The following is a 19,180-nucleotide window of genomic DNA, read 5'->3' on the forward strand; positions in this document are numbered from 1 at the left end:
ACTAAACTGTAAACTTTTTTTTATTATCCTAGCAGGTTAAGGCCTCCACTGAGCTTGCCACGTAACTGTTTGTCGGAAGCGACCTTGCTATCGCAAATGATTGCTCGCCGAAGTGGGCATCATCATCATCACCACCACCACGTGGAAATGTATAGCAGGAGCCAAATCGTCTAAACGCGTGACGTCGATTCTGAAATGTGGAGGGGAAAACCCGGAGTGACCCTGGAGAAAAATCCACGCGACCACGGGGAGAGAAAAAGAGACACGCAAACTCCAAATACACAGCAGCAGGCGTCGTCAGGGTCGGGATCGAACCCTCAAGACCTCCTGCGTGCCAGGCGAGGTAGTTCACATGTCCCTAGCCACCGTGATGATGATGATGAGAGACACGCAAACTCCAAATACACAGCAGCAGGCGTCGTCAGGGTCGGGATCGAACCGCCCAAGACCTCCTGCGTACCAGGCGAGGTAGTCAACATCTCCTAGCTGAAGAGGAGGAGTGGAGGGACCGCTGTCCGCTGTTGCCGTTTACACCAACGGGAGGAACCCCCCCCTCCCCTCTCCCTTACCGGGGTGCCGGGCAGCGCCGAGCAGCGCCGAATAGAACCAGGTGGGGGGGGGGGCAAGCTGCCATCGGGGGCTCCCCTAGGCCGAACCAAAAAACAAAACGCCGTTCCCGTAAATATCCGCGGACGTTGCCGGGTGCAGGAAAGGAAGGAAAAGACAAAGCGAAGTGCTTTTGTAGCCCCCCCCCCCACGGACCCCCCCCCCCCCCCGCGGACCCCCCACCCCCCACGGACCCCCCCCCCCCCGCGGACCCCCCCCCCCACGGACCCCCCCCCCCCCCGCGGACCCCCCCCCCCGACACCCCTCCCCCCCTGACTGAGGACCCCCCCCCCCCCCCCCGCGGATGAACAAAGACGCCCCACCCACTCACCACGCCCATGACGTCACCGTGAACCTCGGCCGTGTCGGTGGCCTTGGTCACTTGTGGCCGTGACGTCGCCATGCCTCCAACTCCCCCCCTCCCTCAAACCCCCTCCCCCCCACACTCTCGCTCCGCTTTCAATCATCCGGGTGGTGTCGTGTTCGCTGTCTGTCTCTCTCTGTGTCTTTCTGTCTCTGTGTGTCTCTCTATATCTGTGTCTTTGTCTCTGTGTATCTGTGTGTCTCTCTGTGTCTTTCTGTCTCTGTGTGTCTCTGTATGTCTCTGTGCATCCATGTATCTCTCTCTGTATCTCTGTGTCTCTCTCTGTATCTCTGTGTATCCCTGTCTTTCTGTCTCTGTGTCTCTCTCTCCCACGTGCTCCGTCTCTCAATGTAATTCCCGTACTGACGAGCAAACGACACCCCCCCCCCGCACCCCCTCACCCGCCACTCCCTCACACCAAACCATTCATACCTCAGGGTATGAACGCTTTGACGCGAGCTGTTCCACACCACGAGACTCGCACAGAATCGTATCCGCCAGAAAGCCCCAAGTAGCCCGCGCTTTATTTGTTACGAAATGCAAAACACAGCCGCCGCCGCCTCCGCCGCGGCGAAGACGCTCAATAAATAAACAGATTTGTTGCCGACGGGGTCGTCCCGGGATGATCGCTTCCCAGTTCTCACCGGCGTCAATAAAGTGTCACACTCCGACCCAATCTCCCCCCCCCAGTTCGTGGCAAGGGCTCAGAAACTTGACGGGCAGAGGTCGCAAGCGGGTACCCGATACCCGTACCCTACCCGATACCCGGTTACCCGTACCCGGCCGGGTACGAGTAGCCGTTTGCGACCCTGGTGCGGCCGGGTACGGGTACGGGTAGGCCGTGAGTCACTGGTGAGTCACCGTTTGTCACTCATTTCCCAACGTCTTGTCTCTTCTCACAATTCAAGTTCCTAGAATCAACCCACCCGCGCCTGCAACGTGGCTTCATCCCAGAGGTCGCAATCAGGTACCCGATACCCGTACCCTACCCGTACCGCGGCTGGGTACGGGTAGGGTACGGGTACGGCCGGGTACGGGTACCCGTTTGCGACCCTGGTGCGGCCGGGTACGGGTAAGGAATCAAAACCCGTGCGACCTCTTGCTTGATGGGCGACTTGAGGAGCCTGCATAGAGGCGACCCGGCCACTTGCTCAACTTGGGTCGTCGTGGCCCAGTGGCTCCTGCGTGGAAGAGGGGGGTAGCGCGGCGTACAAGCACATGGTTGTACTGTGCCGCCGCGCGCTTCTATGCTCCCGGCGTCGACGCTTCCCTCGCAGCCTGGGACGCGAAGGGGCCGGCGTGGGCGAGGTGCGGTAAAACAACCGTAACTCCACACTTCTAGACTTGAAGCTTTCGTGACTGCAAGGATTCGTAGTCTTAGGTTTTTTTTTTTCTCGGTAAAGTCACGTAGGGATGCCTTTCGTCCAGCAGCGGATTGACCGTGGCTGCCGATGATTTTTGTCGACGATGACGACGACGACGACGACACTATCCATTGTTCCTCGTGTGACCCACTCACGTTGCTGGCAGTTGTTATCCGACTTTCAGGGGACGACGGCCAAACGAAGCCCTCCATAACCGTTTAGCAGGCCAGGCCTGCGTAGGGACAGCTGCGACTGGTGGGAGAGGCGGGGGGGGGGGGCAGGGGGGGGGTAAAGGGGGGGGGCGGGGGGGTGGCGGGAGGGGGGCCCCATTACTCGGCCGCAGCAGCAGAACAGCCGAGACGAGGTGGGGCGGCGCCAAAGCGAGCCCCCCTAAAAGTGCAAATCTCCCCCTACCCCCCCCCAACCACCACCCACCCCATCATCCTCGTCCAGTACAAATCGCAGGCGAGCAGTTTTCCCCGCCGCGCCCGCCGCCTTTCACGCCGCCTTTCACGCCGCCTTTCACGCGGGAGCGAAGAGCGACGAGATGTCGCTGAGCTGCAGCGCGACGGGCTGCCACTCGCCGCCCGCCGCCGCCGCCTCCCCCAGCAGCCACCCGGCGTCGATGCCGCACTCGCCGGGCGCCGCCAGCCGGCTCATGAGCGAGACGCCGGGGCAGTCGTCGTCTTCGTCCGCGTCGCTCCCCCCGTAGAGGCGCTCGCTGCTGCCGCCGTTGCTGTTGTCGCCCCCCGCGACCTCCAACAGCGGCATGGCGACGCCCGAATAAGCGGCGTCCGCCAGCCGGTGCCCTTCGGTGTCCGTGACGAGTGCGGCGCCGGCGAGCGGGATCTCGTCCAACGACGGGGCCTGGCTCGCCGCCAGTCTCTCCTCGTCCTCTTCCTCCTCGTCCTGCCACCATCTCTCTCGCCCTGCCACCGCCGGAGGAGGATTAGGTGGGCGACGCCGCTGCGCGGGGAACCCCTCGGAGGGCGAGCCGCGGCGGCCGCAGTCGTGGGCCACGGCGCAGATCGCGACGCGGTCGTAGCCGCTGCGGGGGCAGTCGACGACCGCCACGACGGAGATGGGGTGCGAGTCGGGCTCGTGGCAGGGCCGGGCCGCCGGGGGCCCGTGGTGGGATCCCGGCGTCGGGTGTTTGTCGCTGCCCTCGTCCGGCAGCAGGTCGGCCTGAGAAGGGAACGCAGACAAAGATCCCCGCCCCCACGCGTAGCCTTCAACGGAGCGTTGGGTCAAGTGCTGTTGGCGAGTAGCACCTGTGAAGGTCACCACGGCACACAACTGAACGTTAAGATTAGAGAAACGTATTGCAAGTATGTGTGGCCAAATTGCAGATGTGATCAGAGTAAAAAGATTTTTTTTTTTTTTATAAAAATATTTCATTCCCTCTATAAGTGTGTGTACGCTTCATTGCCCTTTTACCCTCTCACTTGCTTCATATATTCGGCAGCCCCAAATATTCTTCCTGGCCGGCAACCCCATTCCTTGTTTTCACATTGTCTCCCGGCCCAAACGGGGACCCCCCATCCCTCCGCCCCCGCAAACGATGTCGGACGACAACATCACCCCCCCCGCCATCGTCGTCGTCGTCGTCACGTCGCGACATCTTAGCCGCCTCCAACAGCCCCAATTATTTTGTTGGTGCCAGCGCGTTTAATAATATTAAACTGCCGGGGCGCCGATTTGTTTAGTCCCAGTCCCAATGCTGTCAACCCATCACGGTTTTTTTTTACCCCCGATTCTTGTCCAGGGCAAATTGAGTTTTCGGCTACACGCGGCGTACAGCCGTTTCAATTCGGGCAAAACACATTTTTTTGTCTGTGTTTTTCCCTTGTGACGGTGATTTTACAGGTCTGTAATAAGGTAGAGGGCACCGCAGATTGTGCGGTTCCGTCACTGGCGACGACGACATCGGTGACGACAGTGCCGACGCTCTCACCAGCACGAAGGGCAGGCGGTCATTGGCGACGTGTAAGTACTGCATCGTGAAGTAGTAGCCAACGGCCGTCACCAGTATGATGAAGATCGACAGCAGCAGCAGCTGCACCAGCAGAAGCGTGTTCAGCTCTGCGCGGAGACACAAAACAGACGAGGATGTGACTGTCGCTCAACTGCGTAGCCCCTTAACGGACCGTTTGGGCAAGTGCTGTTAGTGGCGGGTGGCACCTGTGAAGGCCGGCACAAGTTAAGAGATTGCAAACCTGTCAACCACTTATCAGTGGCTACATTATTACAGACCAATGCAGACACTTTATTGGTCACCCCGTGCCTCTTATACATCTCAACGTTCATCCTACAGAGTCACCATCACAAGGGAGAAACACAGATAAATAGACACCACTACTACACTCACCACGACACTAATACACTCACCACTACTACACTCATCACTGGTACACTCACCACTACTACACTCACCACGACACTAATACATTCACCACTACTACACTCATCACTGGTACACTCACCACTACTACACTCACCACTGGTACACTCACCACTGGTACACTCACCACTACTACACTCATCACTAGTACACTCACCACGACACTAATACAATCACCACTACTACACTCACCACTAGTACACTCACCACTACACTCACCACTACACTCACCACTACACTCACCACTACACTCACCACTAGTACACTCATCACTAGTACACTCACCACTACTACACTCATCACTACTACACTCATCACTACTACACTCACCACTGGTACACTCACCACTACTACACTCATCACTAGTACACTCACCACGACACTAATACAATCACCACTACGACACTCGCCACTAGTACACTTACCACTACAAACCTGTCAACCCCTGATCAGTGCCCTCTACCTTATTACAGACCAACTCAGACCGAATTGGTCACCCCGTGTCACTTATAAATCTCAACGTTCATCCTACAAAGTCACCATCACAAGGAAGAATCACAAACACATGGACAAAATAAAAATGTGTGCCCGTATTGAAACGGCTGTACGCCGCAGGGACCTGAACACTCTATTTCCCTGGGCAAGAATACGGGGTAAACCGTGATGGGTTGACAGCTATGAGATTATATTCTTGGTTCTTTCGGTAAAGTCACGTAGAAGGGAAATAATAAAATAATACTAATAAAACAATAAAAATTATCACGACGTTTCGACCGCAACATAATTTGTATTATTTTATTATTTCCCTTCTACGTGACTTTACCGAAAGAACCAAGAATAAGAATCCCTGCAGTCACGAAAGCTTTCAATCGAAAGATAATAAATGATGATTGCTTGTGTTGCAATCGAAACGCCGTGAGAATTTGATCATGTTTGATTTGTATTATTTTATTATTTCCCTTCTACGTGACTTTACCGAAAGAACCAAGAAGATGAATCCCTGCAGTCACGAAAGCTTTCAATCGAAAAATAATAAATGATGATTGCTTGTGTTGCAATCGAAACGCCGTGAGAATTTGATCATGTTTGATTTGTATTATTTTATTATTTCCCTTCTACGTGACTTTACCGAAAGAACCAAGAAGATGAATCCCTGCAGTCACGAAAGCTTTAAATCGAAAAATAATAAATGATGATTGCTTGTGTTGCAATCGAAACGCCGTGAGAATTTTATCATGTTTGATTTGTATTATTTTATTATTTCCCTTCTACGTGACTTTACCGAAAGAACCAAGAAGATGAATCCCTGCAGTCACGAAAGCTTTAAATCGAAAAATAATAAATGATGATTGCTTGTGTTGCAATCGAAACGCCGTGAGAATTTGATCATGTTTGATTTGTATTATTTTATTATTTCCCTTCTACGTGACTTTACCGAAAGAACCAAGAAGATGAATCCCTGCAGTCACGAAAGCTTTAAATCGAAAAATAATAAATGATGATTGCTTGTGTTGCAATCGAAACGCCGTGAGAATTTTATCATGTTTGATTTGTATTATTTTATTATTTCCCTTCTACGTGACTTTACCGAAAGAACCAAGAAGATGAATCCCTGCAGTCACGAAAGCTTTAAATCGAAAAATAATAAATGATGATTGCTTGTGTTGCAATCGAAACGCCGTGAGAATTTTATCATGTTTGATTTGTATTATTTTATTATTTCCCTTCTACGTGACTTTACCGAAAGAACCAAGAATATGAATCCCTGCAGTCACGAAAGCTTTCAATCGAAAGCTACGAGATTGTTTCAAGGACATCAGCGCGTCGCTCGTCCCCACCTTCCCGGCTGAACTGCACGCACTCCTCCGTGGATTTCTCCGTCTCCTTCTCCCACGACCCGATGGTGACCACCGCATGCACCCTCACGCACAGCCTCGGCTTGCTCAGCGTCCTGAATATGCTGCCGTTCACGGGGAACGTAAACTCGCTCCCTTGGAATTCCACTTCCTCCTGAAAGCGCAGAGAGCCAGAGAGCGAGTGTGAGAGAGAGAGCGCGAGAGAGGGAGAGCGAGCGAGAGAGAGAGAGAAAGAGAGCGAGCGAGAGAGAGAGAGCAAGCGAGAGAGCGAGAGAGAGAGCGAGCGAGAGAGAGAGAGCAAGCGAGAGAGCGAGAGAGCGAGCGAGAGAGAGAGAGCGAGCGAGAGAAAGAGAGAGCGAGCGAGAGAGCGAGCGAGAGAGAGCGAGCGAGAAAGAGCGAGCGAGAGGGAGCGAGCGAGAGAGAGAGAGAAAGAGAGAGCGAGCGAGAGAGAGCGAGTGAGAGAGCGAGCGAGCGAGAGGGAGCAAGCGAGAGAGAACGAGCGAGAGAAAGAGAGAGCGAGCGAGCGAGAGGGAGCGAGCGAGAGAGAGAGAGAAAGAGAGAGCGAGCGAGAGAGAGCGAGTGAGAGAGAGAGAGAAAGAGAGAGCGAGCGAGCGAGAGGGAGCGAGCGAGAGAGAGAGAGAAAGAGAGAGCGAGCGAGAGAGAGCGAGTGAGAGAGCGAGCGAGAGGGAGCAAGCGAGAGAGAACGAGCGAGAGAAAGAGCGAGCGAGAGAGATTTTGACTTTTCAGACAACTTTATTCCTCCAGCTGCGATTGCGCTGGAGTCATTTCCAACATGCGAGCCCTCACGGCAGGAAAACAACACACCGGCACACGCGCCATACCGCGTCGTTACGAGCGCCACCCTCCACAGTCAACCCTTCAAGCGTGCTCTCCTCGGAGCCACGCATCGGCCAGTCCACGCGGCCTCGCCACCGCCAAGTGGCGGTGGTGATGGCGATGACGCCGTCAGCGCTACGGGGAGGGGGTCGGTTGTTTCTTAACCTTTCCCATCATCGCTTTCAGCCAGTAAATCTCCTGGCGGTTTGAACCCGTGCTTTGTGCGGGTCCTGGACCGCCAGCTCGCTTGCGTTGTGGTCGAAACGTCGTGAGAATTATTTTATTATGTTTTATTTTTATTATTTTATTATTTCCATTCTACGTGACTTTACCGAAAGAACCAAGAAGACTCGCAGACCAAGTTACTCGCAATCCAAGGTTTTACTCTATTCTCTTTTGGTGTGGACAGATGGAAGTAGGGCGGTTTGTCCATGCAGTGCATCGGTGTGGATCTCTACATATTGAGAGCGCAAAGGGGAACGCCTGGGCGAGTTCATTTTACAAGAGAGACAGAGGCGGGTGAGTATGTAGGCGCAGTCAAAATAAATATTCCGATTCTGGCCAATGATCAGGAAGATGATGATGATAACCATGACGAAAACGACGACGACGACGATGATAATCACGACGACGATAATCACGACGATGATGATAACCATGACGATGATAATCCCGACAACGATGATAATCACTACGACGACGATAACCATGACGATGACGACGACGACGACGATGATAATCACTACGACGACGATAACCATGACGACGACTCACGTTGTGGTTTTGCTCCCCGGCGGCGGTGATGACTGCTCTGTAAGTGTCAAGGACCACATTCTCCCCGTCCAGGTGACTCAACTCGGGAGGAGTGACGGCCAGCCGCAGACTGTCGCCCTCCTTGAACAGGGTCACGCGTGGGGCATCGAGCTCGACTGGTGGCAGGAGGGGAGGGGGGGGGGAGGGATGGGGGGGGAGGAGAGGGATGGGGGGGGAGAGGGATGGGGGGGAGGAGGGATGGGGGGGGGAGGGATGGGGGGGGGGAGGGATGGGGGGGAGGAGGGATGGGGGGGGAGGAGAGGGATGGGGGGGGGAGAGGGATGGAAGGGGAGGGATGGGGGGGAGGAGAGGGATGGGAGGGGAGAGGGATGGAAGGGGAGGGATGGGGGGGAGGGATGAGGGGGGAGGAGAGGGATGGGAGGGAAGAGGGATGGGGGGGGGAGGAGAGGGATGGGGGGGAGGAGAGGGATGGGAGGGATGGGGCGGGAGGAGGGGGATGGGAGGGGAGGGATGAGGGGGGAGGAGAGGGATAGGAGGGGAGAGGGATGGGGGGGGGAGGAGAGGGATGGGAGGGATGGGGGGGGAGGAGAGGGATGGGGCGGGAGGAGGGGGATGGGAGGGGGATGGGGGGGAGGAGGGGGATGGGAGGGATGGGGGGGGAGGAGGGGGATGGGAGGGGAGAGGGATGGGGGGGGGAGGAGAGGGATGGGGCGGGAGGAGAGGGATGGGAGGGATGGGGGGGGAGGAGGGGGATGGGAGGGGAGAGGGATGGAAGGGGAGGGATGGGGGGGAGGGATGAGGGGGGAGGAGAGGGATGGGGGGGGAGGAGAGGGATGGGAGGGGAGGAGAAGAGGTAGTCAACATCTCCTAGCCACCTTGATGATGATGATGAGAGAGAGAGATGCAAACTCCAAATATACAGCAGCAGGCGTCAGCATCGGGATACGAACCCACGACCTCCTTTATACCAGGCGAGGTAGTTAACATCTCCTAGCCACCTTGAAGATGATGGCGAGAGAGAGACACGCAAACTCAAAATATACAGCAGCAGGTGTCAGGGTCGAGATCGAACCCACGACCTCCTTTATACCAGGCGAGGTAGTTCACATCTCCTAGCTACTATGGCGCCCATGATCGAAAGGAAAGAAAAAAGAGGAAGGGAGGGAGGGAGGGGAGGACCGATGGGGGAGATGATGAAAAACGCGGTCCAATACTGAGCCGAACGAAGCGTGAATAACCGGCGCGTTAATCCGTATCGAGGGGCGTCATTACGTACGGCCGGATCGCCTCAAGACGCAGGCCTGCCCCCAAAGCCTTATCCATGGCGCATCGGGACTCTACGCGTCTGGATCGTCACGTCGCCGCGAGGTTTAACTCATCTTCTTGGTTCTTTCGGTAAAGTCACGTAGAAGGGAAGTAATAAAATAATAAAAATAAAACAATATTATTATTATTTATTACTTCCCTTCTACGTGACCTTTACCGAAAGAACCACGAAGATGAATCCCTGCAGTCACGAAAGCTTCAAGTCGAGGTTTAACTCACCGACGTTCCTAGGCAGGCAACGTATTTGCACCCACGCGGAAGAGCTGTCGATCTGCGTTGACGTGGTGCGCACATCAACGATGATCTTGTCCATCAGCATGTCCTGGGAGATGGACAGCTCGCAGCTTGTTGCAGCGCCGACGTTACCAGGACTGCAGTCCTCCGTGTTGCAACTGTTGGAGCCGTAGCTGTGGGCGGTAACGCAAAACGGCAGTTTCAGTGTAGTGTATAGTAGTGTATAGTGTAGTGTATAGTAGTGTATAGAAGTGTATAGTGTAGTGTATAGTAGTGTATAGTAGTGTATAGTAGTGTATAGTGTAGTGTATAGTAGTGTATAGTAGTGTATAGTGTAGTGTATAGTGTAGTGTATAGTAGTGTATAGTAGTGTATAGTAGTGTATAGTAGTGTATAGTAGTGTATAGTGTAGTGTATAGTAGTGTATAGTAGTGTATAGTGTAGTGTATAGTAGTGTATAGTAGTGTATAGTGTAGTGTATAGTAGTGTATAGTAGTGTATAGTGTAGTGTATAGTGTAGTGTATAGTAGTGTATAGTAGTGTATAGTGTAGTGTATAGTAGTGTATAGTGTAGTGTATAGTAGTGTATAGTAGTGTATAGTGTAGTGTATAGTGTAGTGTATAGTGTAGTGTATAGTAGTGTATAGTGTAGTGTATAGTAGTGTATAGTAGTGTATAGTGTAGTGTATAGTGTAGTGTATAGTAGTGTAGTGTATAGTGTAGTGTATAGTAGTGTAGTGTATAGTAGTGTAGTGTATAGTAGTGTAGTGTATAGTAGTGTAGTGTATAGTGTAGTGTATAGTAGTGTATAGTAGTGTATAGTGTAGTGTATAGTAGTGTAGTGTATAGTAGTGTAGTGTATAGTAGTGTAGTGTATAGTGTAGTGCATAGTAGTGTAGTGTATGGTAGTGTAGTGTATAGTGTAGTGTATAGTAGTGTATAGTAGTGTATAGTAGTGTATAGTGTAGTGTAGAGTGTAGTGTATAGTAGTGTAGTGTATAGTGTAGTGTATAGTAGTGTAGTGTATAGTATAGTGTATAGTGTAGTGTATAGTGTAGTGTATAGTGTAGTGTATAGTAGTGTAGTGTATAGTGTAGTGTATAGTAGTGTATAGTAGTGTATAGTAGTGTAGTGTAGAGTATAGTGCAGTGTATAGTAGTGTAGTGTATAGTGTAGTGTATAGTAGTGTAGTGTATAGTATAGTGTATAGTGTAGTGTATAGTATAGTAGTGTATAGTAGTGTAGTGTAGAGTATAGTGTAGTGTATAGTTGTGTAGTGTATCGTAGTGTAGTGTATAGTGTAGTGTATAGTAGTGTAGTTTATAGTGTAGTGTATAGTGTAGTGTATAGTATAGTAGTGTATAGTAGTGTAGAGTATAGTGTAGTGTATAGTAGTGTAGTGTATAGTGTAGTGTATAGTAATGTAGTGTATAGTAGTGTAGTGTATAGTAGTGTATAGTAGTGTAGTGTATAGTAATGGTGTATAGTAGTGTAGTAGTGTAGTGTATAGTGTCGTGTATAGTATAGTAGTGTATAGTAGTGTAGTGTATAGTAGTGTAGTGTAGAGTATAGTGTAGTGTATAGTAGTGTAGTGTATTGTAGTGTAGTGTATAGTAGAGTAGTGCCTCCATAGAGCCCAATGTGTTTGTTTACCGACCATTTCCCTGTTAACAACGGGCTTTTGTAGGCACAGTAAATATTAATTAATGCACCGATTAACCACGTTTCTTTTAATATTGTGTGTTTCTAATGCCGTTAGCATCTTTACGTATTCATATCTATTGTTTAAATATTTTTAAAGTACGTTTTCCGGGTGAAAAAGGGATAACTTTCGATGCTAGCGGAGCGAATTAAGCCTTTGACGTGCATTCGTCATTTCGGCAATTTGGTCATTCGGAATTGGGGCGCTGTCGGCGTAGAAACGGTGCACGAGCAATTCGCCATGAGCCGAATTCGCCGTACCGGATGGGTCCGATTTGGGCACGCACGGGGAAGGACGGCGCACGTCACGACCAAAACAATGGGCTCGGTCTTGCGGCGGTGCGCGTGGTTTTGGACTTTACCCTACGTGCGCACCGTGTGCAAGCCAACCCTCTGGGAAGTGTCGTCTACGCCGACATCAAGTGGTCGTAGAAGAGGGGCTTAAGTCGGCGGGACAAATCCAAAGCGTTGGATGGAACTGATGCGGGCTGGGTGTGTCTGTGTGTGTGTGTCAATGCGTATGGTAGTGTAGCGGTTAGCGCTATGAACCTGGCGACCCGGGTTCGATTCCCGCTCACGGACAACACCAGTGACGATTATCCGAACCGGTCCTGGGCCTCCCCGAGGTTGACTCAGCCTCAAATGAGTACCTGGTGCGGTGTGTAAACATCGCCACTGGGGAGACAAAGGCGGTCGGGCGTGGCGCTGGCCACTCACCTCCTCGTGTGCCGTTCCGGCCTTCATAGGTACTCGCTAACAGCACTTGGCCCTACAGTCTGTTAAGGCTACACGGGGGATCTTTGTCTTTGTGTTTTGGTGTGTGAAAAGTTTGGAAAATATATATTTTTTAATTGGGGCAGGAGGCACTGGGGGATTACCACTTATTGTACATAATTCAGGAATATTGGATAATTCGACAAAAGCCAGATGAACCAAAATGTGTCGATTTAACAAGGGTTGACCGTATCTGCCATCCATGCCAGCAGAAGGGTCTCTCCCCGCTACGGGAGGGCAAACTGATGACCCTCTTCCACTCCCCGCCAAGACGTCTTTGCGAGAGGTGGAAGCACCCGCACTCGTTTTCTCCCCACCGCACGCGTTTGCGTACGCGCGGCAAACCCTGACCGGTGACAGAATTTGCTCTCTCGCCATTCATCGGGTAAAACCGGCAGCGCGGAACAGCCCCGAAGCCGAACAGCCCTCGTCTTTGGCGAGGCGCCATGGAGGAGGAATCTTACTGTTGCCACCGCGCCTCGTATGTGCAGTTCTCGCAGTCGGCAGGAGCTTGCCACTTGAGCTTGAAGAAGAAGTTCCGTCCAGTCAAGGTCACGTTTTGTGGCCTTGGCAAGGGCTTCATTTCTGCGATGACACAAAACGTATCCATCTTCTTGGTTCTTTCGGTAAAGTCACGTAGAAGGGAAGTAATAAAATAACCAGGTCTGTCTCCCCGACAGACCTGGTCTTCACCTGAGGACGGCTGCTTGCGTTGTGGCCGAAACGTCGTGAGAATTAATTTATTATGCTTTATTTTTATTATTGTATTACTTCCCTTCTACGTGACTTTACCGAAAGAACCAAGAAGATGAATCCCTGCAGTCACGAAAGCTTTCAATCGAAACAAAACGTATCGCCAAAAAAATTCAAGGTCTCCTCCGAGTAGCATGCGCAGAAACACACACAGGCCTGTTGGGGCAAGTCCTGTAATTATATAAACTTCCAAAACAATATTTTTTTATTCTACCAGGCAAGGCCCACTGGGCTATCGTGTGGAAATGCATGTTGATTCTAAATGCGGAGTAGGGAAAAAACAGTGGACCCCGGACAAAAAAATCCACGCGACCACGGGGAGAACACGCAAACTACAAATATACAGCAGGCATCGGTGTCGGGATCGAACCCACGACCACAAGGCGAGGTAGTTAACATCTCGTCACCACGACGCCTGATGAGGAACCACAGACACGAGCAGCATCAGCAGCATCAGCAGCAGCATCAACATCAGCAGCAGCAGCATCAGCATCATCAGCTGCAGCATCAGCATCAGCAGCATCAGCATCAGCAGCATCAGCAGCAGCAGCATCAGCAGCATCAGCATCAGCAGCAGCATCAGCAGCATCAGCATCAGCAGCATCAGCATCAGCAGCATCAGCAGCAGCATCAGCAGCAGCATCAGCTGCAGCATCAGCATCAGCAGCATCAGCAGCATCAGCATCAGCAGCATCAGCAGCAGCAGCATCAGCATCAGCAGCATCAGCATCATCATCAGCAGCAGCAGCTGCGTGGTCAGCTGGTGCTGCATTTTCCCCCAAGTTCTGCGGTCCTCTATGTACTCGGTGTGGTGAGTAAGTGGTTGAGTCAGTGAGTCGAGTTGGTGCGTGTGTTGTTGCTGGCTGAACACAGTGGCGATGATGATGGGCGAGACAGAAAGAGTCAGACCCTGGGCGGTTAGGGAGGAATCAATGAGTAAAAAAAAAGTTTTTTAAATTTCGGAAAAATATTTCACCTGGAAAATCCCACGTGATGTGTAATCGGTCCATGAAAAACAATTTCTTACTTTAAATAGAGTTCTGCAAAATTATGTTGAGCCAAATTTGGCTTTTTTTATCGATAACGTTGGCCAACCAACCCACACACGCGCACACGCACTCACACACACGTCCACAAGTACCGGAAGAAGGGTGTGAGTGGGTTGTAGCTGCGGCAGCAGGCAGAGAGACCCACTCGGAGAGGTTTAACAAGAAACCGAAGCGAAACCTCAACACACAATTCATGAGTCACCGTTTGGAACAGAAACAAGGGAAGTCGTCCCTGCCTTCCCCTCCCCTCCCCCCTAAAGCCACCACAAAACATTCGCGTGGTCACATCGAGTCCGCACGAAAAGGGGGGTTGAACATTTTCTGAGAATAAATAAAAATAAACATTTAAAAATATATTACGCGCGCGCGTGTGTGTGTGTGCCTGAAATGAGTACCTGGTGCGGTGTGTAAACATCGCCACTGGGGAGACAAAGGCGGTCGGGCGTGGTGCTGGCCACCCACCCCCTCGTGTGCTGTGCCAGCCTTCATAGGTCTCGCTAACAGCACTTGCCCCTACAGCCTGTTAAGGCTATACGGGGGATCTTTGTCTTTATCTTTGTGTGTTCTGGACGCGGGTTTTTTTTATTATTTCCCACGCGAACCCCCCACCACCCTCCCCACGTAGTTACAGCGTTTCCGCGATTGTAAACGGGCGGAAACGTAAAACGTCCACCCAAATGTCCGTCCGTGAAGACCGAACGTTGGGTTCAACGCACCCCTAAGCACGGCCAATAGATGCGTCCGTGCAAAAGCCTCCGATGTACCGGCCCGTACGAGCCGGGTTGGAGTGTTAACTTGGGCGCGCGCGCGCCGGTGAGTTTAAACGACACGCGGGCACGCGGGCACATGGCACCGTGACCTGTTTAGGGGTCAATCCCGATTCGTATTCTTTGGGTCAATCTGGATTTGAAGCTTTCGTGAGGAGGGTGGGGAGGGGCTGGGTGGGGCTGGGTGGGGAGGGGAGGGTGGGGAGGGGCTGGGTGGGGAGGGCAGGGTGGAGAGGGGCTGGGTGGGGAGGGTGGGGCAGGGTGGGGAGGGGCTGGGTGGGGAGGGGCTGGGTCGGGAGGGGCTGGGTGGGGAGGGTCGGGACGGGCTGGGTGGGGAGGGTGGGAACGGGCTGGGTGGGGAGGGTGGGGCTGGGTTGGGGTGGGGTGGGGAGGGGCTAGGTGGGGAGGATGGGGCTGGGTGGGGGTGGGAGGGGCTGGGTGGGGAGGGGCTGGTCACCCCGTGGTGCCCTTATAAAACTCAACGTTTAACCTACTCACGCCGGCTTGTGCCCGCCCTCACAGTCGGGCTTATTTGCGGAATACACCACGCTGCCGTTGACCCTGCAGGCCATTGACCGAGCAACCCAACGTTCCTACCAGCTCCCTCCGCAGGACAATGTGTTTATTATGCATAGCACACAGCATCCAACCCCGCCTCGCCATCCCATCCATCCACCCAGCATCGTGAACGTGATAAGAGAACTTCGTGAAAAGTCCGGGACATCCGGTCTAACAAAGTAAATATCAATCTTGATTTGAAGCTTTCGTGACTGCAGGAATTCATGCTCTTTGGTCACGTAGGTAGAAATAAAATAAAATAATTTTTTGAAATAAAATATTTTTTATTTTCTTCCTACGTGACTTTACCGAAAAAAAACAAAAAGAGTATAAAGAATATTAAACTGTTCTATCTCGGACTACTTAGCGGCAGTGGTAAAGCTTTCACGACCAATATTATCCATAATATACACTACACTATACACTACACTACTATACACTACACTATACACTACACTACTATACACTACACTACTATACACTATACTCTACACTAAACACTACACTACTATACACTATACTCTACACTATACACTACACTATACACTACACTACTATACACTACACTACTATACACTATACTCTAAACTAAACACTACACTACTATACACTATACTCTACACTATACACTACACTATACACTACACTACTATACACTACACTACTATACACTATACTCTTCACTAAACACTACACTACTATACACTACTATACTATACACTACTATACACTACACTACTATACACTATACACTACTATACACTATACTCTACACTATACACTACACTACTATACACTAAAATACACTGCGCTACTATACACTACTATACACTACACTATACACTACTATACACTACACTACTATACACTACACTATACACTACTATACACTACAAAACTATACACTACACTACTATACAATACATTACACTACTATACTCTACACTACACTACTATACACTACACTATACACTACTATACACTACAATACACTACTATACTATACAATACACTAAAATACAATACACTATGATACACTACTATACTCTACACTATACACTACACTACTATACACTCCACTACTATACACTACACTATACACTATACTATACAATACTATACAATACTACACTATACACTACTATACACTACACTATACACTACTATACACTACACTACTATACTATACACTACACTATACACTACTATAGACTACACTACGATACACTACACTATACACTATTATACTGTACACTAAAATACACTACACTACTATACACTACACTATACACTACTATACACTCCACTACTATACACTCCACTATACACTACACTATACACTACACTACTATACACTACACTACTATACACTACACTATACACTACACTATACTACACTATACACTACACTATACACTACACTACACTATACACTGCACTACTATACACTGCACTACTATACACTACACTATACACTACACTATACACTACACTATACACTATTATACTATACACTAAAATACACTACACTACGAAACACTACTATACACTACACTATACACTACACTATACACTACTATACACTCCACTACTATATACTACACTATACACTACACTACTATACACTACACTACTATACACTACACTATACACTACACTATACACTACACTACTATACACTACACTACTATACACTACACTACTATACACTACACTACTATACACTACACTATACACTACACTATACTCTACACTACGATACGTAAATTTGTGTCGTTAAACCCTCCACCACCCGACGCAGCCAATCAACAAAACGTGCAGCATTCAAGCGGCTGTGTGTGTTGCGGAGTAAAACAGGTGAGCGAAGAGGTGAGTGAAGAGGTGAGTGAAGATATTCTTAGGTTTTTTCGGTAAAGTCACGTAGGTAAAAAATTCAAATTAATAAAAGTAAAATAAAAAGAAAATAAAATCACGACGTTCCGGAGGCAACACAAGCCTCCGTCTTTAGGTGGAACAGTCACAGCACGATAGCTGTATCAAGTGAGAGAAATTACAAGAACACAGTATTTGTATATATACTGGTTGAGGGTGGGAGGAGCCAAGGTAGGCACCTGGATATTATTTTTAAATCCTTTATATTAAGTTCACTTGCTTGCTTGCTTGCGCGCTTACGACCGTGCAAATCTTTCGGTCGTTTTTTAACCCACTTCCCGTGATCCAATCGAGCTGACATTTTGCACACAGACTCGTTGTGCGTGACAATTTCTTTTCGTGAAAATTTTCCCCCAAAATTTTACACTTTTTAGGTAAAAAAAAATTCTATTTAATTACCAATTGCTTAATGGTGGCAGGCAATCATCTGACCCATAGGTGGCAGCCATCTCCAGCCAGAGGACGAGAGGACTCTAGCCGCCCGTTTCAAAGACCAATGTGGGCTGGGTTGTGGCCCATTGAACACGCACATAAAGGATTTATAGTGAAAAAGTTTGTTTTTACGGGTAAATTTTTTGTGAGGTTCGGTGCGGCTGAAGCACGCTGCTAGGAATGAGCCTTTGTGAGTGAACAGGTGAGTGAACAGGTGAGTGAACAGGTGAGTGAACAGGTGAGTGAACAGGTGAGTGAACAGGTGCTGAGATTCTCACCTCGAACGTTGGTGGACGAGGTGATGTTGCAGGCGTTGGTGGAGGTGGTGGAGGTTGTGCAGGAGATGGAGGAGGAGGAGGAGGTGGTGGACAAGAGGATGAGAAGCCGGAGCGGGAGATTCATGGGTGAGGTGACGGCCGTGAAGGCAATGAAGCCCTCGGCCAACTCACTCACTCACTCACGTACGGTGCGAAAGAAGTCCAGCATACACACTGCCCATAGACTCAAAACTGCCCATAGACTCAACACTACCCATAGACTCAGCACTGCCCCATAGACTCAAAATTGCCCATAGACTCAACACTGCCCATAGACTCAACACTAACCCATAGACTCAACACTGCACCATAGACTCAACACTACCCATAGACTCAACACTGCCCATACACTCAACACTGCACCATAGACTCAACAGTGCACCATAGACTCAACACTGCCCCATAGACTCAACACTGCCCATAGACTCAACACTGCCCCATAGACTCAACACTGCCCATAGACTCAACAGTGCACCATAGACTCAACACTGCCCCGTAGACTCAACACTACCCCATAGACTCAACACTCCACCATAGACTTAACACTACCCATAGAATCAACACTGCACATAGACTCAACACTACCCATAGACTCAACACTACCCATAGACTCAACACTGCCCCGTAGACTCAACACTGCCCATAGACTCAACACTGCCCCATAGACTCAACACTGCCCCATAGACTCAACACTCCACCATAGACTTAACACTACCCATAGAATCAACACTGCCCATAGACTCAACACTACCCATAGAATCAACACTGCCCATAGACTCAACACTGCACCTCCGATTACCACGTTTGGCTACGTACGGTGCGAAAGAAGTTCAGCGTATAGCACACACATATAGCACACACACAGAACACACACACCACACACACACACACCACACACACACAGCACACACACACCACACACACACAGAACACACACACACCACACACACACAGAACACACACACACCACACACACACAGCACTCACACACACCACACACACAGAACACACACACACAGCACACACACACACAGAGCACAGCACACACAGCACACACACAGCACACACACACCGCTCACCAACCCTTACAACACTCACCACACTCACCACGATCACCACGCTCACCACACTCACT

At 50.3% G+C, this 19,180-nt stretch overlaps 1 protein-coding gene and 1 long non-coding RNA gene across 2 annotated transcripts in view; both read right to left on the reverse strand.

Annotated features, from left to right (window-relative positions):
• Positions 1 to 19,180, reverse strand: part of LOC144950707 (uncharacterized) — a 306,816-nt gene that overhangs the window by 238,853 nt on the left and 48,783 nt on the right. The gene's annotated exons all lie outside the window — the stretch shown is intronic.
• LOC144950845 (uncharacterized) lies at positions 1,468 to 19,160 on the reverse strand. The gene is made up of 7 exons (XM_078880969.1): positions 18,007 to 19,160; positions 12,702 to 12,822; positions 9,748 to 9,935; positions 8,203 to 8,357; positions 6,574 to 6,745; positions 4,289 to 4,416; positions 1,468 to 3,519 (listed from the first exon to the last, which is right to left on the reverse strand). The coding sequence occupies exons 1-7, from the start codon at positions 18,128 to 18,130 to the stop codon at positions 2,857 to 2,859; spliced, it is 1,551 nt and encodes a 516-aa protein (XP_078737095.1). The 5' UTR covers positions 18,131 to 19,160; the 3' UTR covers positions 1,468 to 2,856.

The sequence above is a fragment of the Lampetra fluviatilis genome, chromosome 59 (assembly GCF_964198595.1).
Source record: "Lampetra fluviatilis chromosome 59, kcLamFluv1.1, whole genome shotgun sequence".
Taxonomy (NCBI): domain Eukaryota; kingdom Metazoa; phylum Chordata; class Hyperoartia; order Petromyzontiformes; family Petromyzontidae; genus Lampetra; species Lampetra fluviatilis.

Coding starts and splice junctions, on each gene's coding strand:
- LOC144950845 (XM_078880969.1), bottom strand. CDS start 18,130: ATGAATCTCCCGCTCCGGCTTCTCATCCTCTTGTCCACCACCTCCTCC. Junction 9,936..12,701: donor TACGAGGCGCGGTGGCAACA/GTAAGATTCCTC, acceptor TACCGCCCACAG/CTACGGCTCCAACAGTTGCA. Junction 4,417..6,573: donor CGTGCAGTTCAGCCGGGAAG/GTGGGGACGAGC, acceptor GTCTCCGCGCAG/AGCTGAACACGCTTCTGCTG.